The sequence below is a fragment of the Perca flavescens genome, chromosome 22, assembly GCF_004354835.1.
Source record: "Perca flavescens isolate YP-PL-M2 chromosome 22, PFLA_1.0, whole genome shotgun sequence".
Taxonomy (NCBI): Eukaryota; Metazoa; Chordata; class Actinopteri; order Perciformes; family Percidae; genus Perca; species Perca flavescens.
Window position 1 is genome coordinate 26,116,977 of NC_041352.1, and position 26,896 is coordinate 26,143,872.

Genomic DNA, 26,896 nt, shown 5'->3' on the forward strand with positions numbered 1-26,896 from the left:
CAACACTGGTGGATAATTAAAGATGAAGACTGCTTGTTAATAATGTAATCTACAAAAATCTATTTTGTGTTTTTATTTATATTCTGTTGACATTATGAGAGAACAAAGAGAACCTGTCGGTCCACATGTCCCCGTTGCAGGCCGCCCCGGAGCAGCTCTAAACTCTCATTGGCTAGCAGGTTGATACAACCCCAACCAATCACGTGACACCACACTGAGAAGCCGTAACATCGGCTTCTGTGATTGGCCGAAACGTTTGGCGCCTCTTGAATCTGCTGAAGTCGTAGTGGGCGTTGAGTGTGAGCAGTTTGAACCGTAGCGGTGGCGACCGAGGCGGAAACATTGAATTTGGACGAATTGTTTATAGGCAGGGTGAACTTAAACGGCTTTATTCACATCCACAAACACTGTCTTTTATATAGCCGTGTTCGAAGTAGAAGGGACGGCGTCTTTTTCTTCTGTTTGCCGACTCTCGCTACGTAAAGCCGGCAAAGTGAATCCCTCCTCCTCCTAAGCTAACCGCTAGTTAGCCGCCGAGCTAACGTTACAGCTAGCCGAAACACGGAGCAGGCTAACGTTAATCCCCGACACAAAGGACGATTTCGGCCGGTGTTGTGTCACATCGATCCCATATCACTCCGCTGAATGAGTACTGAGCCTCCTGTGCAGGTAAGAGGAGCTGTCAGTGCTGTTGTCTCTTTGTTTCCAGCGATTCAGACCGTCTGTCCTCGAGGCTACACTCTTTGTTAACTAACCAACAGTTAGCTTTAGCTTGCCGGTGGTCGCGTGCCAACATTTTGTATTTCTGTCCAGATTCGAGGTAGGTGTTTATTGTCAGACCGGTTATACGGGTGCAAACGTATGGAAAAGCTTATGCTAGGAGGCTCCATTAAAAAGACATTTAGTAGAAAAAGTAAAGGACATAATATAATAACAAAATATAATAAAATACGTAAATAAATAATCAGAAAAAAGGTTTATTGCCAAGAAAGCAAAGACGAGAAAGGGAATGAAGGGAACAGATAATATAAAATATGAAGCAATACAAATGTATACATTGAAGACTTATCTACAAAAAGAAACTATTGCTTATAAAATGACTATGACAGAGACGACGGGTCAGAATGCATTTCCTCCTAAATAACTTTGGTGTGTGTCTGTGCGAGTGTGTGTGTTTATGACGGAGTGAAATCTTAAGGAGAGACCGTGAGAGTGAATTACTGACACTGGCAGTTAAGGGGCTCCTTAGTGGAAAGCATGTGACAGATGTCAAGAGAGATGTCAGCCAAGCTTGCTGTGTTATATGTATACAAATGGTCTGCAATGCTGGTTGATACGCATGTGCATTTCTGCCAATGTGATGGAAAACCGATCCTGTAAGCAGGTTCCAAAAGTAACTTTTTTTTGTCCACCAGCCAAATGACTAGTTAATGTTTAAATTTGAACAGCCACTCAATGGATTATCGTTGGTTTTTTTTGGCTGGTGAGTGAAGCAAATCAACCTGCTACTTGCATACCAGCATTTGGCTGTTAGATTGGTGCTAATTTTTAACCCTGTCTGTAAGTTATTCTGAGTTAGTTTCTCAAAACAATGACAAGCTTTTCTCAATATTCTGTGATGCTAACTAGGGGTGTGTGACATTGATCTGGATCGATGATTAATGAGCCACGCTGCAAAGGTAAAATATCAATATTGTCTGTAAGATGCCCCTTGATTTTAGATTTCAATTTTATTTATAGTATCAAATCATAACAAGAGTTATCTCAAAACACTTTACAGATAGAGTAGGTCTAGACCACACTATAATTTACAAAGACCCAACAATTCCAGTAATTCCCCCAAGAGCAAGCATTTAGTGCTACAGTGACGAGGAAAAACAGACCCAGGCTCTTGGTAGGAGGTGTCTGACGGTGCTGGTTGGGGGTGTGATGAACAGTGGCAATAATAGTCACAATAAAGATAATGGAACTATGACTAGAAATAGTTGTTGTTGTAGTTCATGGCGTAGCAGGGCACTGCATGGCATTCCCATTTTATATTTATTCTTTTTACTTAAAAGAGTAGTTTGTTTTTCATTTAAATGTCTGGAAAATCTCAGTAGTACAATTGTCAAATCGTATTTTAGTTGCTTTTTTGAGTTGATATAAATGTAACTGTTGGTGTTAAATGGGCGTTAATGATAGTCTCATATCGATCGCAGACCCCTGAGTATGTCATTTTGTTTCTTTTGGAATCGATAAATACATCTGCTGGTGGTGGAACTGCAGCCAGTCAAAAGCAGGATGTTGGTTTCCTTACGTTTTAAAGATCCACAATCCAGTCAAGATCTATAAGTCCTGGCAAAGACTGAAAATATTAAATGTGTAGACAGTGTTGTACTCAAGACCACCTAAAACGAGACCAAGTCATCACCAAGACCACAGCGTATCAAGGCCGAGTCAAGACGGAGACATTGAGGGGTTGAGACCGACACAAGACCAAAACTTTGAGAGGGTTGAGACCGAGATCAGACCAGTGTCAGACAGCCATAACTACTTCTTCTGTCTCCAAGATTCACTTTCTTGGGAGTTTGTGTGTTAAGGAGGCGGGGAGAGGGGCTTATCAGAAACTCATTTCAAATTAGAAATGAGTCAAGTTATTGGTTGCATTTGAAGGAACTTTTACATCCAATCACAGTAACGATGGTAACACATAAAGTTAGAGAATGCACAGGCAATTTAGCAATATCTCTGCAGGGGTGGTTTTAAAAATAAAGTCCCCAAGTCCTCTTTATCCGAGACGAGACGGAGACCTTCAAAAAGTGGTCTTGAGACCGGTCCCGAGTACTACAACACTGTGTGTAGAATCCTTCACCCTCTCTCTGTTTTTTGTTCTGCAGGTTGATCATGGTGCTGACAGGGAAGCGCTCGGAGAAGGGTCCTGCCTGCTGGAAGAGGAGGGTGAAGTCTGAGTACATGAGGCTTCGGCAGCTCAAACGCTTCAGGCGGGCCGACGAGGTCAAGGTTTGTCCACACGCTGACAGAACCTTCACTCCACGCAGATATTCATAGAAGCCGGCTAACAGGCTGGCAGAGGAAAAACACTAATTTAATCACGATAATAGTTATCAACGGCCAAAATACTTGTACATGCGATTAGCCCTGATGTTAAAAATGTTCTGCACAGAAAGGATTGTAAAATTAGAATTAACAACGCTGTAACCTTTTGCAGTTTAATGCAGATTTTTAAATGTTTAGCCTGTCACTGTTTCTAGTGTTCTAGTGAAATTTAAAAAGAAGTCTGTAAAGGTCCATTTTTAGTTATTCATCTGTCTTAATTCATAAACATGTTTGCTTTTTAGAATACTAGAGGCTGTTTGTGAGCTTGTCCACTGTTGTCTCCCTGGTTGTATGATGACACCGATACATGCTTCTCTTATGACCTTAACAACAAAAGGCTTGGCTTAACTGAAGAGATAGATGGTAGATAGATAGATGTAACTGCAGCAACCTCTTGCAGCAAAGAGCTGCAAGACGTGAAAACAATCTTCACTAGGGATGGACCGATACTGGTTTATAATGGCCGATACCGATTATTAGAAGTTAATGAAACCGATAACTAATGTTCGGCCATTAAGTCAGACTCAGTGGTGAGTGAAACCGAAGCAGAGGGACACACAGAACTGTAGCTCAGCCAAAGTAGAATACCTTTTTAATTCATTAACTTTATCGATTATCAGGTAAATGAAACGCTGATACAGATTAGAGGTCGGCTGATATGGGTTTTTCTCTGGCCGATGCCGATCTTTGGAAATTGGGGTCAGCCGATGCCCGATAAATGCTGCAGATTAATTTTGGCTGATATGTGCTTCTTTTTTTTTTAAATCTCTACTTGAAAGATAAAATGTAGCCTTACGCTAATAATTACTTAAGATACACAAAATTTCTCAACAAAAACATTTATTGAACACTTCACCAATCTGCACTTGTATACTTAAATTAAAAATGTATAATGTAAAAACATATATTATAATAATATAATAATAATAATAATGTAGGTAGTGTAATAAGGTATACAAAATATATTAAATAAATTAAACCGGTAAGAAGAAAATAACCTTTGTCAAATAAGCTTTTCAATGAATAAAAATAATAAAGTTTAGTGCAGCATTAATCACACTTCTGAGAACACAAATCTGCAAACTTTCATAAATAAAATAAATTAACAATTTTAAAAATGGTAGTGCTGCACACAGTAGCAATCAGCAGCATTTCTTTGTTTTAGGTCTGAAGAAAATGTATAACACTTGAACACAAAAAATCATCTCGATATACTCTGATATCGGCCGATGAAGGTTATGTAAAAAATGCCAAAAATCGGCCGGCCGATTTAATCGGTCGACCTCTAATACAGATATCTGCAAACTGCCAAAAAACCTGCCTAATCTTCACTACAGGGTCCCTTAAGTAGCTGCTCTGAAACGTTCAAGCACAAGATCTTCATTACCAGAAGATGGCGTTTGCACAGGAATAGTAGACGATCACAACTACATTGTTTTCTGAGCATTTAAAAGACTTCTCGTCCACGTTGACTTAAAAGTTAAGGCTCATTCTTGACCTTGATTGACATTCAGCTAAGCTACTGCAGGTGAGAATCACTCATGTGGCGGCTTATGTAAATCCATGCGCAGTTCTCTTACTACAAGTCTTTGATCATGAAAAGCAACAACAGGAAATGTCATGTTTGCATGCCAATGTTGCTTGCGTTCTCGTTTCCTCTTTACGTCAGCAGTGTTTTGTCCCTTTGATGATTTGTTTGTTTTTAGCCATCCTGTTTAGGTGGTTAAAATCACCTAGGACACCTTATAGTTTAGATCGGCCGGTGTAGCCCAAAACCCAGTGATTTAGATGTATGACAAATCTTCATATAAATGTACGTGAAATAGTGTTAAATTGTCCCGTTGGAGAAGAGGTGGTAATCTGCAATCTGGCTGGCAGCTGGTGCTTTTTACAAGCCTACTTTTCAATAATCAGATATAATGGACACTTAATATGGCAGTAAAGTAATGTTTTTATCACTTACTTAACTTGCATTATCATTTTAGTCTTAGACTGAAAGCATCAGCATTAGGGCTCGGTATCGCCACGGATATCCTGAATCGATTCCGATTCACAAAGGCCTGATTTGATCCGATCCATTATCGTTTCTACTAGGGATACTTCAGTTAAAATACCAAGTTTGCTAGGATATTAAGGCATGGATACCCAAACCGAGCCTGACGGTACCCGCCGGGCCGGGTTCGGACAGATATTTAGAAATTATGGTCAGGTTTGGGTCAGGCTCGGTCACATCAGCGCGATAAGGCATTTGTTGTAAAATGGTGCTGAGGCTCCTTTTTAAGAGAGCTCAGTGCGTGTGGGTGTTTGTTTGGAAAGTGGGCGAAAGAGGAAGCAGACGTGTTGTATGCAACCAGAGCAGAGTTGGTGGAATAAGTTTTTAAGTTTTGTACACGGTGTGTGCGGTGTCCAAAATAAACCCCAGACCGAAAGCCAAGTTCATTCATTTGCTCACCAGAAACGGCATTTTACCTGGAGGTGATGAGTCTCTCCTGGTTTTCTGATCACTGTCGGAAAACTAAGCAATCAGTAAAGGTTAACACATTGAACATTTTAACATCTCATTAACGTGTTCGTAAACGTGTTTATTAACGGCATTTCCGAATGCCTTCCTGCAGTTGCTTAATAAAAGTGGGCTTTCCACACTAAAACGTAGCCTACATGTGTCATTAGTAGGAGAAAAAAAATGAGATTTTAACTGTCGGGTCGGGCTCGGACCCAAATTTCTTAATGCCTGTTGGGCTCGGGCCGAGTTCGGTCACGGCTCTGTTGGATGCGGGCCGGGCTCGGACAGAAAGATCCGGACTCTATTGGATATGAAGGAGCTTCTCAGACAACCAATGCTGTAAATTGTACAAGAAACCCTCTAACCTGCTGCATTATTAAAAATAGAGAACCAACCCAAAGCAGTTACATAGAGACAGAGAAGGTGCTTTTTTCATTGCAGAGACAGTATATCTAAAGACAGACATTTGTGAAAATAGCCATGGCAGACAAAATGTCTCCTAACTTTGGAGTGTTATTTAGCGTGACATTGATTCCTTAGATCGTATAGTTTCATATGACTCTTAAAAGTTTAATCTCTGTATTTTATGACTCAATATCAGATCATTCAACTGAAATCAGAAAGTATTTTTTTAAACCCATTCCTAATCAGCATCCTGTCAAGTGGTGGCACATTTTGGCTGCTGGCCGACTGACACGTTGCTTGTCTTTTGTTCTGCGCAGTTAATTTACGTTTGTTTTAACTCTGTCAGAGCATGTTCAACACCAACCGTCAGAAAATCATGGATCGCACTGACATCTTGAACCAGGAGTGGAAGACCAGGAGAATCCAGCCTGTTCACATCATGACGTCTGTCGGCTCTTTAAGAGGAACCCGAGAGGTCGGTGGATTAACGCTGTTCTCAGATGATCTCACCTGTGTATAAAAGCTTCTGGAAAGGTTTTTATTTTTTATTTTTTTAGCCTGTGTTGTGACTGTACCTTTTCTCTGCCTTTCCTGTGCAGTGCACGGTGGACAGCGGCTTCTCCGAGTACCCCCGGCAGGTCATTCCCCTGAAGACTCTGAACGCTGTGGCCTCAGTCCCGGTCATGTACTCCTGGTCTCCGCTGCAGCAGAACTTCATGGTGTGTATGAACGTTTAACAGCTGCATGTAGTGGAAAACATTGTTTAAAATGTACTTCAGAGTGCAGAGTTGTAGAAGTGAAATGATTGCATCAGTGGTCGGGACAATCGGTAGGCTACATCTACATGCACTTTAATTATCCACTTTTATTACGAATGTGACCATATTCCGACTTTGGTACGGGTCATGTACACAGCACATTCTGTTTAGATATTCAGAATAAAACCTTTTCCAGAATATAGCATTTTCCGATTAATGTGTGTGATATGCCGGTATTACTCTGGTTTTGGAAACATTCTTTGGACATGTAGAGCATACAGCGTATTCAGAATCTGCGTCTCAAACAGGGTTTTTACTGCAGTTTGGCAGTTTACGGCTTCTTGCCTGTTTACGGCTTACTGTCAGCTCTGAGCGTTGCTATGGTTGCTGTAGGCAGACCAACCAGCCGACAGTTTGCAGGGCTGTGGTAGAGATGCACGGCTTAAAGAAAAGGAGGAGCAACACAGCTACTTTTAAACATTATCAAAGACTTGGATGTCAACAGGTTTTTGGATGAGAACCGATCTTTTCAAGAAGCTGGTTAAATGAATTAAAGAGGGAGGCTTAGTTTGCCCGCTCCAACAAGTCTGCCACCGCTAGAAAAACTTTGAAAAAATATCTTATTTTGCATGGCTGCATGTGGTATATTCAGTCATTAGCCATGAATTCTTTTTGAAATAGGGCAAAAACCGGCATAATATGTACATGTAAACATAGTCGGTGTTAACCACAGCTGTCTGTCTGTGTGTGTAATGTTTGTTTTGCATTATTTGCTTCAGGTGGAGGATGAGACTGTGCTCCATAACATCCCCTACATGGGAGATGAGATCCTGGACCAAGATGGTACTTTTATAGAAGAACTCATCAAGAACTATGATGGCAAAGTCCATGGAGACAGAGGTGAGGGTCGGTCATAAATGATGCCTGTTGCTTTCCTAAATATTAAGATGAGAACTTCTCATTTTGGTAATGTTCCATCAACAGAGACGACATAACACGTACCAGAAAACATTAAACATAAACCAAATTCTGCTCAGTAAAGACATTTGATTGATTGCGTTGTGTTTTGCAGAGTGCGGCTTCATCAACGATGAAATATTCGTGGAGCTGGTCAGCGCTCTGTCACAGTACAGCGACAACGAGGACGATGAGGAGGAGGAAGAGCACGACTTCAAGGTAGAAAAGATGGAGCTGTGTGAGGGCAAGGAGCATCAAGAGGACCAGCGCAAGGATGGGCTCATTAACAATGAGAGTAAGTCTTTTCACTGAGGTACCAGTGATCATCACAGCGTTATCTGTTTACACGGTAACCGTTCCCTTTTAATAGCGCAGTTGCAATATCCGTACGAATAATCGCAAATACGATCTGCTTTTGTCTCGATTTGATCCCTTCACGATACGTAGGGGCTGATTCTAGAAGTATTGCGATGTAATGGATAATTTTCTTGGCACACGGAGAACACAAAGAAATACAGAGATGGTTAAAATGATATATTGCAAAAGTTTTATGTAATTAATGCGTAATTAATTACAGTGGAGCTACAAAGCAAGTGTCATTCAGTTTCACTCCGCGGCTCACACAGGAACTTATTTATTTATTAACTTACTTATTGGAAAGCAGCCAAATTAATATTTTTACAAACCAATGACCGGGTTCTTAACAATTGTAACCAATGAAATGTCTCCGGTTAAGTTTAGCTTGTCCTTCAATAGTCATTCAAACACATTGTCTTCTTCTTTCAAAGGCAAACTGTCAGAACTTCACTCAGTTTAACATATAGAGTTTATAAATAATCTCAAGCCTCTCTACAGCTCATAAATCAGTGAACAAGAAAAGCCCTTTACGTAGGTAATCTGATTACATCTCAATGTCATAGCTCAGACAACAATGAGACCCTTTCGAACAGATACATACAGAGAAATGTTCAAATGATTAACAAATAGTCAAAGGAACAGGTTTTCCTTAACAATACACTTCTAGAGACAATATATTATGAGACATTTCTCCCAGCAGATTGTGTTCTAAGAAGAATGCACATGTCAAGTCAGTCTGACATTTAATTTGTAAAGAAGAACATAACATTGATTTTCTGCATTCGCTCTGTTTTTGCTGGAAACGGATATGACGTAGCAGCTGTCGTATAAGATTAGATTCAACTTTCTCATTGTGCAGAGTACAAAGACAGCAAAATGCAGTTTGTGTCCAATCAGAAGTGCAAAAAGAGCAGAAAAGTGCAATGTAATCAAGTATAGACAGTAGTGTACAGTTCATTTACAGAAGGTGTTTTAGAGTAATGTAAATTAAATATAGATATGTGCAGTGTAGCAGTTACCTTTTTTATAAGAGCAGAATAAATATGGCTAGGTAATCTGAACAAAAAAATTATGTATACTTAAATATTTAGGTGAATCATTGGTTACAAAAAAGGAATATTGATTCTGGGGGAAAGAATTTATGCAAGAAATTATCCCAACCCTATTATTATATACTGTTTTGTGAGAACATACTTGCAGACCTTGTAGTCTTGCCTACGCTTCGGGAGGGGCGAGAGAACTCAGCCCGACCAAACTTTCAAAATAAAGCAGACCCATGCATGCTAAATAATGAGCAGAAGATGCTGTTTATTTACACACAATATTAATTTTGTCGGGGAGACTGTATTTAAATCTCTGAACATCCACACAGGTGTTATCATTTATTTTGGCTGATTAAACCGCTGCTCAGGTTGAAGATTGGGCGGAGCTTAGATGGGAATTTATTACACGACAAATCTCTTCTACCAATGAGAATGATATGATGTCATTTGTCCCGCCCTAAAAGGTGCAACAAAGCTAACAAGAGACTCGGAAAGAAGTCAAATACCACTTGTTTCAAACTCAAGGCCCGGGGGCAAAATCCAGCCCATTGCAGATGTTAATCCGGCCCGCCTATCAATAGATTATGGCCCACCTAGTTTTTGGAGCTTTTTCCGACGTTTTTGTCACTATTTCCGACTGTTTTTTTTGTTTTGTTTTGTTTTTGGCACTTTTTCCAAGATTTTTAGCACTTTTGCAACCTTTTTTTTTTTTTTTTTTTCTATGATGGCTAAGGAACATTTTTAGGGCTTTATGTCGACCAAACTGTAAGTGAGAAGACTATATCGGACATACAATAATACAGTCAAATGTATTAGATTAGACATAGATAAACATGTCTGGCCCTTAATGTGATTCTCATTTTCCAGAGTTGCCCTTTGTGAAGTTGAGTTTGAGACCACTGGTCTATATACACACACACACACACACACACACACACACACACACACACACACACACGGAGTCCTGGGAAGAGGTCTAATCAGCCTGATGAACTGAAAACACCTGTGTCTGTGATCAGAGCCTTTAAAATGATATTACAGCAAGAATGAATGTGATTGTGTGCAGCGAAGAAGACTTGGATTTAGTCGGCAGTTAATTGTCAACTACTTAAGCTTTGTTTGGCCCAGAGGCGACAGTTTAAAAAAGACATAACTGTAACACCAAAAATGTTATGTCTGCTGTACACAATCACATAGATTGTGTACAGCGGACATAACTGCAACGGTAAGCTGCCAACACCAGAAACCTCAAACACAACAACCTTCAGTTAACTGTCATTATCAACTCTCAACTCTCTCTCAACTCAGAAAATACTGAAACTAGAAAATATTCTCTTTAACAAGCTGACTGCACACATTTGACTGTTCACATGCAGATAATATAGTCGACAAAAACGTCAAAAAAGCACCAATATTTCGGACAATTTAAAAAGTTACTTACTTTACAAATTAATTTGAATATTCACTAAAATAACGGATTATGATTCTTTTCTATAATCAAGCAGCACTTAAATACACTTTCCTCTCAAAATGTGAGAACTTCTTTTCTCAAAATATTATAATATAACAAACATGGCAGTTATGAAAAAGATAAATTAGTGGGAAGTTACTCTTCAACATCTTTTAGCTTTGTTTGACCCAGCGGCAAAAATCCCATATATTGCTCCCCGTTAAGGACAAACCTTCAAGGTTTAAAAAGACATAACTGCCTCATCACCGCTGTAATTCCAGAGAAATGTATGGAGTGAAATATATGACATGTTTTGCTATTTTCTTTGTGGCGGAAAAACAAAATTTCTAAGCTTTTATTTCTTCTGGGGGAAAAAAAAAACATACAGTGAAAATTTAGAAACGGGGTTACGTAGGTCACTGAGATTGGCCGGTGGGTTTAAGTAAAAGTGAGTTTTGTGCCCTGATGGAAAGCGCGTTTGCATGTGTCGTCTCCAGGCCAAACCAGCAATGACGGAACCAAGAAGTTTCCCTCTGACAAGATTTTTGAAGCCATCTCCTCCATGTTCCCTGACAAGGGCTCCACTGAGGAGCTCAAAGAGAAGTTAGTGGGTTTGTTTATATGTGAGAGTGTTAGTGTTGTGACAATAACGGAGGGACGCAGTATATTCTTTATATTTTTATATATATATATATACACACATACATACATATACTGCAAATATGAGCTACACCAATATAACAAGTTACTGTACACATGTTTTTGTATATTTACTCTTCATGTTGAATTTATTTTTGTCATACTTGTTTGTCCATAAATACTAGAATCTCTCGTTATGTTAAAGGCAGTCTATGTCGCTTCGGGAACTTCTCCGGTGCCGCCGCATGTCCTTCTTTTTGGCCGGATGTCCCGTCCCCCTTCCTCTGTCTCTGTGTTGGCCATCTAACCTCCGGTGGATTTGTGAGGACTATGGTTAACTGCTCCTCAGATATCTCTGCAGGGTAAATCCAGACAGCTAGCTAGACTATCTGTCCAATCTGAGTTTTCTGTTGCACGACTAAAACAACTTTTGAACGTACATGTGTTCCACCAAAATAAGTTCCTTCCAGACGCTATTTAGCAGCAGCACCGTCCGTCCAGCGCTTAGCACCGCCCCAAGACGATTGTGATTGGTTTAAAGAAATGCCAATAAACCAGAGCAAGTTTTTCCTCCCATCCAGGAATGCTGTGTGGACTAGCCAGACCTTCCTCTCCAGCGCTGTGGAGGAAGGTCTGGCAATGCTCCTGTTATGCTTTTCCGTATATCCTGTCATATCTATGTTACAATGTCCGATGTTCGTGCTAAATGTGGCCAAAGCTTCAAATAACGAGCTAAACTTGTTTTAAAAGAAATCGCTGAGCAAAAACCTCAGATTTCCAACTGTTCTGAATGCTCCGGTTTCAACAGTTTTTTTTTTTTTTTTACTCTTGTGTTAAGTCACACGGAGACAGTGTTTTTTTTATGATTGGTCGTCTGCTACAGATACAGCAAAGCTGTCACGCCCACGAAGAACAGGAACATGTAGCTCCATCCCCCCCCAGCAACCGCGACTCTCAGTCTGTCTCTACCGCTTAGAGGTACCACTTAAAGTTCTCTTTTGGTTTGCGACGACGAACTAAGCGCCACACAAGCTTGGATATGGTTTCTTTTTTCGGACCAACAAGAAAGGATGGTTACACTTTAGCTGAAGGTATCTACCTAAGAGTGACATGACGCAGTCATAAACGTTTATGACCTAACGTTCGTTTAGTGTCATTCGGTTTTTGTCATGAAAAGGTTGGGGTTCATGTGTCATCACTGTGTCATGTCACTCTTATCATGTAGATACCTTCAAGTAAAGTGTTACCGAAAGGATGTTCAAATTTGACTTTTCTTTCATTATCTTACAACTTAGTCAGCCAAAACTTTAAGAATCTTTAAACATTTATAATTGCTATAAATATAGCCATTATATATATTTATATATATATATGTTAGTTTTGTCAATATTGGCCACAAAAGGGCAGCATCGGTCCAAGTATCAGGACCAGCAGTATTCTGTTACTAAAGGTGTAAATATTGGTATTAGAATCAGGACTATATATTACATTTTGATTTTTAAAAAGAAGTCCTGATTTATTTCAAGTTAAATCTTAAAGATACGGTTCATGGGAGGAGCCTTTATCCTTTTTTAGCCCACAAGTAAGCAAATATCATATATACTGTTACGTTTTGATAGAAACCTTTTTGTGTACCTTGTAATAACTCTATTACACACCGCCCGCTACATAACATGCCGTGGAAATATACAAAAGAAATCTATTCTATTTCACCCTGTCCTGCCATGTAGTTTCTACCATATTTTATATGAACGCTCATATTGAAGTCTCTCTGTTATTGTGACAACAATATAACCAAGTGTGTGTGTGCGATTGACTGAAAGAATTAGCTGTGTGTGTGATCCGAGGCACATATCAGGATTTCTACATAGCTGTTAAAAAACATAATGCACAATGCAAAAAGGCAAACCTTTCGCACATTTAACAGGTTCTTTGTTAGTGCTAAACCTCCTAAAAATAATTGTTCATAAATCCTTGCAGGCTGGATGAAAGTTATATTGATTCTTTGCCTAATTCAATTGTTAGGAGACGGCAGATGTTTCCTCTTTACATGGAAGTGAGTCTTGTTTACTCCATTGTGTCCTTGTTCTTCATATGAAGATTGATATTATTGACAGAATCTGTAAGATTGAGTTCTCCTTTATTCAACAAGAACAAAAAGAGTTATTATGGGGCTTGTTTGATGGGATGAAGAATGCTGTTGTGACGCGTAGATTCATTGTAAACTCGGGTGTATGCATGGGTCATTATTCAGTTCCTGACATCGACTGTTAAGCAGCTTTGATTTCTCTCTCTCTCTCTCTGTCTGTCTGTCTGTCTGTCTGTCAGGTACAAGGAGTTGACGGAGCAGCAGCTGCCCGGCGCGCTGCCCCCTGAGTGCACGCCGAACATCGATGGTCCGAACGCCCGCTCCGTGCAGCGCGAGCAGAGCCTGCACTCCTTCCACACTCTGTTCTGCAGACGATGCTTCAAATACGACTGCTTCCTGCACCGTTAGTGTACACACACACTCGCTAAAACGCACACTCACAAACACACTCCCTCACTTTAACACTCACACTTACAGACACACACACCCTCTCAAACTCACTCTTACTCTTTCACACAATTGGCATCTTATTAAAAAAGTAAGGATGCACCGATCCAATATGCTGGATTGGCTTTGGCCAACTGAACTGTAAAATTTCTCTTGATACTCTTGAACTTACTTTGAACTTTTTGAATTCCCCTTTAGAACACGACCCAGAATACGATTTTACTTGCAAAACGTAATGTGCAAAATAATCCTTTTTCTCAATTACTGTTTTTGTGATTGTCACGTCTTAAAGATTTTTAAAGATTTGATTAATTGCACAGCCCTAGTGCATCCCAATAATAATAATAATAATAATAATAATAATAGTGGGGGACTCCATTGTTCTGCTGGGGGACTTCAACGCACACGTGGGCAATGATGGAGACACCTGGAGAGGCGTGATTGGGAGGAACGGCCTCCCTGATCTAAACCAGAGTGGTTGTTTGTTGTTGGACTTCTGTGCTAGTCATGGATTGTCTATAACGAACACCATGTTCGAACATAGGGATGCTCATAAGTGTACCTGGTACCAGAGCACCCTAGGCCGAAGGTCAATGATCGATTTCATAATCGTTTCATCTGATCTGAGGCCGTATGTTTTGGACACTCGGGTGAAGAGAGGGGCAGAGCTGTCAACCGATCACCATCTGGTGGTGAGTTGGGTCAGAGGGTGGGGAAGACTCTGGACAGACCTGGTAAGCCCAAACGTGTAGTGCGGGTAAATTGGGAACGTCTGGAGGAGGCCCCTGTCCAACAGACTTTCAACTCACACCTCCGGCGGAGCTTTTCGTGCATCCCTGTGGAGGCTGGGGGCATTGAACCCGAGTGGACAATGTTCAAAGTTTCCATTGCTGAAGCTGCAGCGAGGAGCTGTGGTCTTAGGGTCTTAGGTGCCTCAAGGGGCGGTAACCCACGAACACCGTGGTGGACACCAGTGGTCAGGGAAGCCGTCCGACTGAAGAAGGAGTCTTTCCGGGATATGTTATCCCGGAGGACTCCGGAGGCAGTTGCAGGGTACCGAAGGGCCAGAGGGCTGCAGCCTCTGCCGTGAAAGAGGCAAAGCAGCGGGTGTGGGAGAAGTTTGGAGAAGACATGGAGAAGGACTTTCGGTCGGCACCAAAGTGCTTCTGGAAAACTGTTCGCCACCTCAGGAGGGGGAAGCGGGGAACCATCCAAGCTGTGTACAGTAAGGATGGGACACTGTTGACCTCAACTGAGGAGGTAATAGGGCGGTGGAAGGAGCACTTTGCAGAACTCCTGAATCCGACTAATACGCCCTCTATGTTAGAGGCAGAGCTGGAGGATAATGGGGGATTGTCGCCGATTTCCCAGGCGGAAGTCACTGATGTAGTCAAACAACTACACAGTGGCAAAGCCCCGGGGATTGATGAGATCCGTCCAGAAATGCTCAAGGCTCTGGGTGTGGAGGGGCTGTCCTGGTTGACACGCCTTTTCAACATTGCGTGGAAGTCTGGGACGGTGCCAAAGGAGTGGCAGACTGGGGTGGTGGTTCCCCTTTTTAAAAGGGGACCAGAGGGTGTGTGCCAATTATAGGGGTATCACACTTCTCAGCCTCCCTGGTAAAGTCTACTCCAAGGTGCTGGAAAGGAGGGTTCGCCAATAGTCGAACCTCGGGTTGAGGAGGAACAATGCGGATTCCGTCCTGGTCGTGGAACAACGGACCAGCTCTTCACTCGCAAGGATCCTGGAGGGAGCCTGGGAGTATGCCCAACCGGTCTACATGTGTTTTGTGGATTTGGAGAAGGCGTATGACCGGGTCCCGGGAGATACTGTGGGAGGTGCTGCGGGAGTATGGGGTGAGGGGTCTCTTCTCAGGGCCATCCAATCTCTGTACAACCAAAGCGAGAGCTGTGTCCGGGTTCTCGGTAGTAAGTCGGACTCTTTTCAGGTGAGGGTTGGCCTCCGCCAGGGCTGCGCTTTGTCACCAATCCTGTTTGTAGTATTTATGGACAGGATATCGAGGCGTGGTCGGGGTGGGGAGGGGTTGCAGTTTGGTGGGCTGGGGATCTCATCGCTGCTCTTTGCAGATGATGTGGTCCTGATGGCATCATCGGCCTGCGACCTTCAGCACTCACTGGATCGGTTCGCAAACGAGTGTGAAGCGGTTGGGATGAGGATCAGCACCTCTAAATCTGAGGCCATGGTTCTCAGCAGGAAACCGATGGAATGCCTTCTCCAGGTAGGGAATGAGTCCTTACCCCAAGTGAAGGAGTTCAAGTATCTTGGGGTTGTGTTCGCGAGTGAGGGGACAATGGAGCGGGGAGATTGGTCGGAGAATCGGGCGCAGCGGGTGCGGTATTGCATTCAATCTATCGCACCGTTGTGACGAAAAAGAGAGCTTAGCCAGAAGGCAAAGCTCTCGATCTACCGGTCAGTTTTCGTTCCTACCCTCACCTATGGTCATGAAGGCTGGGTCATGACCGAAAGAACGAGATCCAGGGTACAAGCGGCTGAAATGGGTTTCCTCAGGAGGGTGGCTGGCGTCTCCCTTAGAGATAGGGTGAGAAGCTCACTCATCCGTGAGGAGCTCGGAGAGAGCCGCTGCTCCTTGCGTCGAAAGGAGCCAGTTGAGGTGGTTCGGGCATCTGGTAAGGATGCCCCTGGGCGCCTCCCTAGGGAGGTGTTCCAGGCACGTCCAGCTGGGAGGAGGCCTCGGGAAGACCCAGGACTAGGTGGAGGGATTATATCTCCAACCTGGCCTGGGAACGCCTCGATCCCCAGTCGGAGCTGGTTAATGTTGCTCGGGAAAGGAAGTTTGGGGTCCCCTGCTGGAGCTGCTCCCCCCGCGACCCGACACCGGATAAGCGGACGAAGATGGATGGATGGATGGATAATAATAATAATAATAATAATAATAATAATAATAATAATAAAAGCAGACCACTACAAACTGACGTTAGACTTTAACAGACTTCAAAGTCGATTTGACTTTTAAATTTCTTAGAGAAGCTATTTTTTTATTTAATTTTTAAGTCTTTCACCGACTGGAATGAAAAATCTGAGAATGTGTAAAAACCTTTTGAACAGAGTTTTTGTTTTTAGCATCTTTTTTTTAACAGGCTTCTTCTCTGGTTTGGTTTTAGTGTTCACATCAGACTTTCAACACTCATCTCTTCCATCTCTTGTCTTTTAGCTTTCCATGCAACTCCAAACACATATAAGCGCAAGAACTTGGAGAACCAGGTGGACACCAAACCCTGCGGCATCGACTGCTACATGTACTTGGTGCAGGTGAGTCAACTCTCTTTCTTTCTTTCATTCATTCATTCATTCATTCATTCATCTTTTATTTAATATCACAGCAGTGTTAATTGTTGTTCTGCTTACTCTTTTTTTCTTCACTATCTTCACTTCTATCAAACAAAATGGAGAAAATAACTAGCTCTTTCGTTAGGGTTGGGCAAAATGTAATTTTGATTAAATGGTGATTTTTACAGTTTTACCGGGCTTTTCCAAAGTAAAATAAAGCCACACTTTATAGCACTGCTTACTGTGCTCCATGGCTGCAACACAACAGGCACCTGGAAGTACGGCAGTCGCTACGGAAACCAAAACTTGCCCGTGTTATATTTGGAACCGATGTACGGATTCGAAACCAAATTTTCCAAACGATTCCATTGTAATTGTAATTTTTGAAACGTTTCCAAGTTGGACCTGGTTGTCGATGTCCAATCCAACCCGATTATTCATGTGGATTTGTTATTTTATCATCCTGTTTGGGATGTATGTGTATGTTGTGTGTGTGTGTGTGTGTGTGACATCTTTAAGCTACTGGGACCTTGAATTTCCCCTTGGGGATCAATAACGTATCGATCTATCTATCTCTATCTACCTTTTTATATATTCAACTGAAGAATAACCTGATGAAATATTCGCTTCACCGGCTACATTCCCTTCAGTGTGTCACTGTTGTCTCGCTGTGATTTCTCAGGATGGGATCGTGAGCGAGTACCCCGCAGGCGTAGTTGCCGAGCGGGCCAAGACGCCCTCCAAGCGCCCGGTGGGCCGTCGCCGCGGACGAGTGCCGAACAGCAATAGCCGACCCAGCACGCCATCGGTTTCCTCGGAAACCAAAGACACAGACAGCGACCGCGAGGGCAGCAAAGAAGACGACAGAGACAACGACAAAGACGATGACAAAGACGATGACAAAGACTACGACGACAAGAAGGACGAGAACACCAGCAGCTCAGGTACAAACTCTCGCTCGTTATATAACGTAATAAAGAAGCTGCCATTAAAGCTCTGTTCCTCTTTGTCGAGAAATATCTCAGTATGTCCCTTGGAGAAGCCGAATCAAACCCAACTTCAATGTTTTTAAGGCTTTTTTTATTTTTTAAAGGCTACAACCAACAAGAATGTCTCTTAGTTAACAACTCTTTCTCTGCTCTTTTTTTTTTTAAGATGTCGCAAAGACAAGAACAAAGCCTGACTTTATTTTTAAAACTTAAACAAACATCACAAAATCTCTGTCCCTTGTCCTGATAAAGATACTACAGTACTTCCTTATTTTATGAATGGAGCGTTACACAACTTGTATAAGCCACTGTGTCTGTGTTTAGCCAGTCAGCAACGGTAAACTTCCTGAAAACTGCAAGTATTATCCTCCCTTTTTTTTTTTTTTTTTTTTTTGCAGCCTGAGGCTGAATTTAGTCACTGGTTCCTTCCATCAACAACACAGATTTAGTTCCTTAGTTCCTCATACGGTCGTTGGTTTCCGGAGAAAGTTCCTTCCTTAAAAATTGTTTGTGTGTGTGTGTGTGCAGAGGGAAACTCGCGGTGTCAGACTCCAGTGAAGATGAAGCTGACTGTTGAGGCTGAAGCGGTGGAGTGGAGCGGCGCCGAAGCCTCTCTCTTCAGGGTTCTCATTGGGACATACTACGACAACTTCTGCGCCATCGCACGGCTCATCGGCACCAAGACCTGCCGACAGGTGAGCATCTAGTTGACTCCTGCTAGCAGCTTAGTTCACAGGTTGTTCTAAACACGGGAGAAGCAAAAAATAGCTTACATTTTGGTTCAACAGCTATCGATGAGAGTCACTTGCCAAACTGACTCAGAGACGTCCTTAAAAGAAAAGATTTGTTTCTCTTGAAACTAAAAACACAATGCACTTGTATCTAATATTACTTCAAAACAAAGTACGTAAGGAAAAGTTCTTGAAGGACACTAAAGCCTAAAATGTTTAGTGCTGCAATTTACGATTATTTTCGGTTAATCTGTGGATTATTTTCCAAATGAATGGATAAATAGTTTGGTTTACGAAATGTCAAATGGTGAAAAATGTGGATCAGTGTTTCCCAAAAAGCCCAAGATGACCTCCTCAAATGTCTTGTTTTGTCCACAACTCAAAGATATTCAGTTTACAGAGGAGTCACAGAGGAGAGATGACACTAGAACAATATTCACATTTAACCATTGACCTCACACAAGTTTTACTTTTTCTAAAACGTCTCAACTGTGGTTCTGCAGGTTTACGAGTTCAGGGTGAAGGAGTCGAGCATCATCGCTCGGGCTCCTGCTGAAGACGAAGACACTCCGCCGAGAAAGAAGAAGAGGAAACACCGACTCTGGGCCACTCACTGCAGGAAGATCCAGCTGAAGAAAGGTCAGAGGTCACTTCAACTATACAGTTTGGCGTTTTTTAATGTGGACCATCCAAAAACTATTACTATTTGTCCGTACACGGGTTTGGATTGAAGCGCATGAAATTACAGAAAGACTCTGGGCCCTATCTTGTACGCGGCGCAGTGCAAAGCTCGACGCAAGTTTTCTTTACTAGTTTAACCCTTGTGTTGACTTCGGGTCAGATTAACCCATTTTCAATTTTTGTTTTATATCAGAAAATATGGGACGTAGAAATAAGTGCTGAAAATGTGTAGAAGAAAATTTTTACAATTTAAAACGTTGGAAAAAGCAAAAACAAACTAAGAAAAATAAGTGTCTTTTTCAAGGTTGACGGGAAGACAACACAAGGGTTAAGACCGACGCAGTTGTCAATTTCCCATCCAGCGCCCACATCGTTTAAATGGCAAATGCACCTGCGCCCATCTGTGCGCCCATGGGCGCGCTGGTCTTACTGGGAGGTGTGTTCAGGTGCATTCTAGAGGTGCTAGTCTTACAGGGAGGTGTGTTCAGGTGCATTCTGGGCGTGCTAGTCTTACAGGGAGGTGTGTTCAGGTGCATTCTAGGCGTGCTGGTCTTACAGGGAGGTGTGTTCAGGTGCATTCTGGGCGTGCTGGTCTTACAGGGAGGTGTGTTCAGGTGCATTCTAGGCGTGCTGGTCTTACAGGGAGGTGTGTTCAGGTGCATTCTGGGAGTATTGCTATCTTGAGGCAGCGGGAAGTGATCGTGTCATTGACCAACAAAAACCTGGTCTAAAGTCAGTAATGCAGCATTTCATTGTTATTTTAACAGCAAATTAGTAAAATGTGCCTAGGCTTATGCACAGCGCGCACACTTTACTTGTTACACACACACAGGAATGCGCAGCAGCACACACACACACGCATGCAGAAGATTGCAAATATAAAAATATTACGGTGCAAATCCTCTCTCAAAATAGCAATGCGCCTGGCTTTTAAAGGGAATGGGAGATGATACACTTTGCCATGGTAGAGGAACTGTGAGACTGTAATGCTTGTTACATATCAGATAGGAAACATTTACTTACTGTGTTTTAACTGATTTATAACAAAAAAATATCCAGTTGTATCAGATTATATTCATATATTTTAAATCTGAGCTGAAACCTTTGGATTAACTTTGTGGAAAGTGGAAAATGTGTCCTGTTGGTGGCGCAAGATGAGAAGTTCTTACCGTCATCCAATAGTTGATGGCGTACACATAAACAAACAAACATATTTAACATTATTATTTATAAAGCGATAAATACAGACACAAATATATACACAATAGCTGTTGAAATTAGGCAAAAAGAGACTGAATTGGAATAACTGGTTTATTTCCACAGAAATAAACGAGCATATAAATGTTGTTAAAGCTACAGGAAACGTGTTTTTGTTTCGAATGATTTGAAATATCCAGTTTGACCGCTGCGTTTCTTCTCACCCCTTACAGATGGCTCGTCCAATCATGTGTATAATTACCAGCCATGTGACCACCCGCGGCAGCCCTGTGACTCCTCATGTCCCTGCGTCACCGCTCAAAACTTCTGCGAGAAGTTTTGCCAGTGCAGCTCTGAGTGTAAGAACACACACACACACACACACACACACACACACACACACACACACACACACCCACTTCTGACTGACGCAGCTTTTATTCCTGCTGAAATGAAAGTTAACTTTGCTCTTCTGCTGTGTGGCTGCAGGTCAGAACCGTTTCCCGGGTTGTCGGTGCAAAGCCCAGTGTAACACCAAGCAGTGCCCCTGCTACCTGGCCGTGAGGGAGTGTGACCCCGACCTCTGCCTGACCTGCGGCGCCGCGGACCACTGGGACAGCAAGAACGTGTCCTGCAAGAACTGTTCCATCCAGAGAGGCGCCAAGAAGGTTTTTATTGATTCATTCCAGACCTTTAACCACACGTTCATACACCACTTTAAATCGCACTTACTAACAACACTTTGAACTTGAATTTCCCGAACACAACCTTGTGTTCAGTAGCAAAAAAAATCCAATGCGAACGCTACTGTTGAAAAGTTATGAATCGGCTATTTTATTGATGTTCTTCTTTCCTTCAACAATAACCACAGAAATGAGCAACAAACGGGTGAAAACACTGGATTAAATAGCAACTTGTTCCTGTTTAAATCTGCACATATTTTGATGCTAATTTTCCAGTTTCTTTAACAAACGACTGCTGATTTCTTTCTCCTTATTCAACTTTTTGAGAGGGATCTTAGTCTCTTTCTGCCCTTTCAGTTGTCAGTCTGTTTGAACCACTGTACGGCGTTTTGTTCTCTCTGTACAAAACTAAATAACATATTTTGTGACGTGGACTCTCTACAAGCTAAAAGCATCAAATAGCTTCAGACATGTAGAGTCGTCCTCTCAGACATCTGACCGACACAATCGAAGCTCTGTGGCAGGAGATTGCAAACTTTTCAACAGTAGTGTATCTTTGTTTTTATCACAAGCTCAAACAGCCCACTCTGACGTTCCTCTCTGTCTCTCAGCATCTGCTGCTGGCTCCTTCAGACGTGGCAGGTTGGGGCATCTTCATCAAAGAGCCAGTCCAGAAAAACGAGTTCATATCCGAGTACTGTGGAGAGGTAGGACTTCACTGTCTGTGTGTTTTTTTACTGATGGGTCCTGTTGTGGCTTCACATTCATTAGAGTAATCTGTACAGATATACAAATGCACCATTTTAGATTCTAGTTTTCTTTTTTGAAAAGGAAGAAATAGAAAGATGGAAAGTTCAGCAGGACTTCCCTAAAGATAAATGGAGGCAAAACACTTCAAACAAACAAGTTTATTAAAGAAAGCCCACAGTGTGATGTAAAGAAATAGAAAAAATGGAAGCAATAAAAGCTAAGAAACCGAGTCTAATCTTCCTAAATGGCCTCTTCAACTGAAGAAAAAGTATTACATTTAAATGTGTAATGTGGGCGACCTTCTTCTTTGCAGATAATCTCTCAGGATGAAGCCGATCGCAGAGGGAAGGTCTACGACAAATACATGTGCAGCTTCCTCTTCAACCTTAACAACGGTATAACACACACGCACACACCCTCACTCTGTCACACACACTCACTCACACAGAGACACACACAGACACACACACACACCACACACAGATGTCTGATTGTGGGCTTCTTTCATTGAGCTTCAATTGAGGTCTGGTTTTATTTATTCATTCATGTTTCAGGATATTGGAATTTTGAGAAGTTTGAGAAACCTTTAACAAAGTGATCATTTGGACCAGGGTTCAACGATAAGGGTTACCCGATGTCCCGGGGGAAAGTAATCCTCATCGTATCATAAATTACGTTATCGTTCTGTTGGCAGAGAATGCTTGTTGAATGATTTCAATTTGAATGTGCCCTTGGTCAATCAGGAATTGAGTTGAGGCTTTTGGCAGGACATTTTTTGTTGTTTTTTGATGTTTTTTCAATGTTTCGTTCGACATTTGACACTTCCAGTTTTTTTGCGTTTTACCAAAAAATGGCATTTATTTTATTTTTATTATTTTAATTTTACATTTAAAACTTGTTATATACTGGCCAGTAAAAATTGGCTTCGGGCAAGTAGAATTTTATTATTTACTTGCCCAACCAGACAAGTGAAAAACAACGTTGAACCCTGTGGAGTAAAAATAAGTTCAATTCAGTTTCAATTCAATTTTATTTATAGTATCAAATCATAACAAGAGTTATCTCGAGACACTTTACAGATAGAGTAGGTCCAGACCACACTCTATAATTTACAAAGCCCCAACAATTCCAGCATTTACAGTAAAGTTGGGTATTTGATTTCGTACTACCGTGAAACATCGAGTGTCCCTCCAACAACACAAGTGTTGAAAAGTGTTGTTTTTTTTCTCCACAGACTTTGTTGTTGATGCCACGAGGAAAGGCAACAAGATCCGCTTCGCCAACCATTCTGTCAACCCCAACTGCTATGCAAAAGGTAAGAAGATGAGCTGAAACTTGTATAAACACACGGATGTTAATACTCATGTTGAGCTGCGGCTAACTTGTGTTTTGTTCTCTGCAGTGATGATGGTAAACGGGGATCACAGGATAGGAATCTTTGCTAAGAGAGCCATCCAGACTGGAGAGGAACTCTTCTTTGACTACAGGTAACTACAAAACTATTTACAACAAATAAATCGATAATGAAAAGAATTATTTTATTTACTCCAAAACATCTTTTGGCACACATCTGGACTTTAAGCTGCCTTTTTAGTTGGAATATTTCCCAGTTTTCAATATAGCGGAACATTTATTTTCAAGTAACAATAAAAACAAGAAATTGGGCCAACTGTGTTTATTCAGTCGTATTTTCAAATCTCCAGTTAGCTTTTAGCACTGAGTCAATGTAGGGCCCTATGCAGTCTGTCTTATAGCTTCTTTTTAAAATAATTAATTTCGCGATTTCGTCCATGTTTGTGGTATCACTAAAAAGATTATTGCTGCCATCAGTCTGGGACCAGCCCCAGCAAGGCCCTCGTCAAAAAAAAAAAAAAAAAACACTTGCCTCCAGGCCTAACAACATTTCTGGAGGAAACTAGGGTTTGCACGATATTGACAAAATATGATATTGCAATATCGATATTAATTTCGATATTTTTAAACGTATGTAAAATTACAAAAGTTACGGGGAAAACTCGAAATAGATTCATAACAAATTACACAAGTTTTCTTAGAACACAAGGTTTATTTCAACTGACAGTCATATCGGACTGGTCCGACGTGAATAAATAAGGACCATGTCTACAGAACAGGACATGTTCTACTGGTTGGACAGTATAAAATAAATAGAGGACACAACTTCTCTTTCGCTTCTCGGATTCGTTCGGTTTTCTTGTCTCTATTTCTTAACTTACACTGTCACTCTGTTGAAATATGCACACACACGTGGTACGCTCCATAGGGTTTGTCACGTAGTGGACCCGTGCACTGACGTACACTAACAAGTGCACGTGGCACGGTAACTGGCCAATGAAAGATGATCATTACAGCGTTTCAAGCTCTAAATCAAACACAACTAAGGGACGCAGCGCTCCACAAAATTAACAGAATATTGCGTACTTATTGCGACACTTTCGATATATTGTGATAACGATATTGAGTCGATATATCTTGCATCCCTAGAGGAAACCCTGCTAACGCTTGGTGTGTCTCTCTCTCTCTCTCTCTCTCTCTCTCTCTCTCTCTCTCTCTCTCTCTCTCTCTCTCTCTCTCTCTCTCTCTCTCTCTCTCTCTCTCTCTCTCTCTGTGTGCGTTTTTGTGTGGCAGGTACAGCCAGGCTGACGCTCTGAAGTATGTCGGGATTGAGCGGGAGATGGAGCTCGCCTGACTCAGACTTCTACCTCCTGTGGATCAACGACACAAAGGCCTTACACTCAAACACAAACAAACACACTGTCACTTCAGGAAACCCAGACGACTTGTCAAAATGTTTAAAAGCTTCAGGAAAACTGGGAATATTTGAAGCTGATTTTTGATGCTTTTTAGGTTGTTGTTTTTTTTTTTTGTCACCTTGATCTTTTGTTTTTTTTTCAAGTACTTTTCAGATCTGTTTCTCTTTCGTCTTGTGATTTTTCTCCTGTCAACAAATCTTCGTCTTCTGTACATCTTTCCTCAGCTGGAAGTGCACATCACCGACAAACTGACTCTCGTTTGTTTTCGTGTTTAAATAGGAGACGAACCAACGACAGTTTGTTTAAAAACTAGCTTTTCAATTCATGCTTCAGGGACCAAAATCCTCCACCAGCCGCTTTCACACACAACCGTCTGGACTTTGTGTGTGTGTGTTTGTGTGTCCGTTGTCGCGTTGTGTTTTTAAACTGTGTGAACTGTGCCAGATCACTGTCTGTCTGTAAAACTGTGAGGCCGTTCACAAAGCAGCGTCACACCAAAAAGCAACACAGATTTGTACAACTTTTTGGCATTTGGTTTCCAAGCCTTCTTTGGTAGTTCCTGCGTGTGATATATGAGGGATGTTGCCACTGTCGGCCACCTGTACCGGATGCCTGGTCGACCACATGGGTCATTAGGGTCTGCAGCTAAATCAAGAAAATCTGGATTGGCGCCTCGATGCTCTTTCATCTGTCTAACGGAAAGAATATAGAGCTGTTTTCTGGGACCTTGGCAAAACGCTTGTTGTATAATTCCGTCTAATGCTCAGTGGCCCAAATGTGCATTTCATTTTCCTTTTTATTCAACCAGTTTAAAGTCTCGCTGCATGTCAAAAGTCCACCAAAGTTTAACGAATTAACTCGAGCAAATCGACCGATCACGACAAATCTGTTTGAAATTAATTGATTTCGCAGCAGTACAAACATTAATATGAAGTGCCATTGGTATATGGTAAAACATGAGATTTTGTTAAAATATTCCAGCATGTTGAAGACTGGCAACACAACTCCTAATTTAGGGAAACTGGGTTCCTTTTCAAAGATGTTTGGGACCTTGGCAAAACGCTTGTGTGTGGTATAATTCCTGGCCTGCCATTCACCGAGGGTCATTTGGCATTTGGTTTCCAAGCCGTCTTTGGTAGTTCCTGCGTGTGAGATATGAGGGATGTTGCCACACAGTCGAGTTTTGATACAAACATTCAGTTATTAAATAAGTTAGAGCTGAAAGGATCAATTAAGTCAATTAGCAACAATTCAGATTTGATTGATTGATACTTAAGTCAAACATTCACTGGTTGCAGGGATTTTCTACCTTTTTTTTTTTTTTTTTTAGACTAAAACTTTTAAGAATAATGCAGATTAATCTGTAGTTAAAACCATTACTAGTTGCAGCCCAAGACTTTCTTTTCTGAAAGATTTATTGAGAACAAACAAATGTTTTATACTAAAGCATATTTTGGAGTTTGTATATTTAACCCTCATGTTGCCTTCGGGTCAGAAATGTGGGTTTCTTTTAACCAAACAAGTAACATAAATTATCCGTTCACTACTTTCATTGAATTTGGGTTTTTTATAAAATGTTATAGCATTTTGAATTTTGTTTTTTTAAGTGCAGAAAGAAATCGACTAAAACATGGAACTTGGAAAAAGTGTCAAAAGATGACCAAAACATTGGAAAAAATATAGTTAGTGTATAGTGGCCCAGACACTATCATACTCTGGATAAAATGGGAAACGTGTATTATAGAATATCATTTACAACCTACAAAAAGAAGAACCCCTAACTACCCTAAATCTTCTTAAGTGGCCGCGAGACATTGATAGCTCGTCCCTGGGTCAAATTGGACACATTTTGGGGTTTTCTTTTAACCAAATTGTCAAAAAAAAAAGTGGATGGTTCAATACAATGCTCTTCACAATAATCTAAAGGATCAGTTCATTACGTTCATTGAATTTGGGTGTTTGATTCAATTTTATAGGATTTGAAAAAAGATAGCAAAAAAAATGAACAGTGAAAATAAAAGACATGTCGGGCAAAGCT

The 26,896-nt window shown here is 41.4% G+C and overlaps 1 protein-coding gene and 1 long non-coding RNA gene across 2 annotated transcripts in view; one reads left to right on the forward strand and one right to left on the reverse strand.

Annotated features, from left to right (window-relative positions):
- The first annotated feature begins 267 nt into the window (after positions 1-267).
- Positions 268-26,397, forward strand: ezh2 (enhancer of zeste 2 polycomb repressive complex 2 subunit). The gene is made up of 19 exons (XM_028568953.1): positions 268-669; positions 2,880-3,003; positions 6,354-6,482; positions 6,607-6,726; positions 7,545-7,665; positions 7,838-8,017; positions 11,070-11,175; positions 13,540-13,703; positions 16,941-17,038; positions 17,739-18,000; positions 18,574-18,740; positions 19,280-19,415; positions 20,888-21,013; positions 21,144-21,322; positions 21,949-22,044; positions 22,401-22,482; positions 23,322-23,402; positions 23,490-23,574; positions 24,734-26,397. The coding sequence occupies exons 2-19, from the start codon at positions 2,887-2,889 to the stop codon at positions 24,792-24,794; spliced, it is 2,310 nt and encodes a 769-aa protein (XP_028424754.1). The 5' UTR covers positions 268-669; positions 2,880-2,886; the 3' UTR covers positions 24,795-26,397.
- LOC114548932 (uncharacterized) overlaps positions 19,272-26,896 on the reverse strand; it is a 30,207-nt gene continuing 22,582 nt past the window's right edge. Inside the window, exon 3 of the long non-coding RNA XR_003691469.1 lies at positions 19,272-19,405. This is a non-coding gene — a long non-coding RNA (uncharacterized LOC114548932). The remainder of the gene's footprint in view (positions 19,406-26,896) is intronic.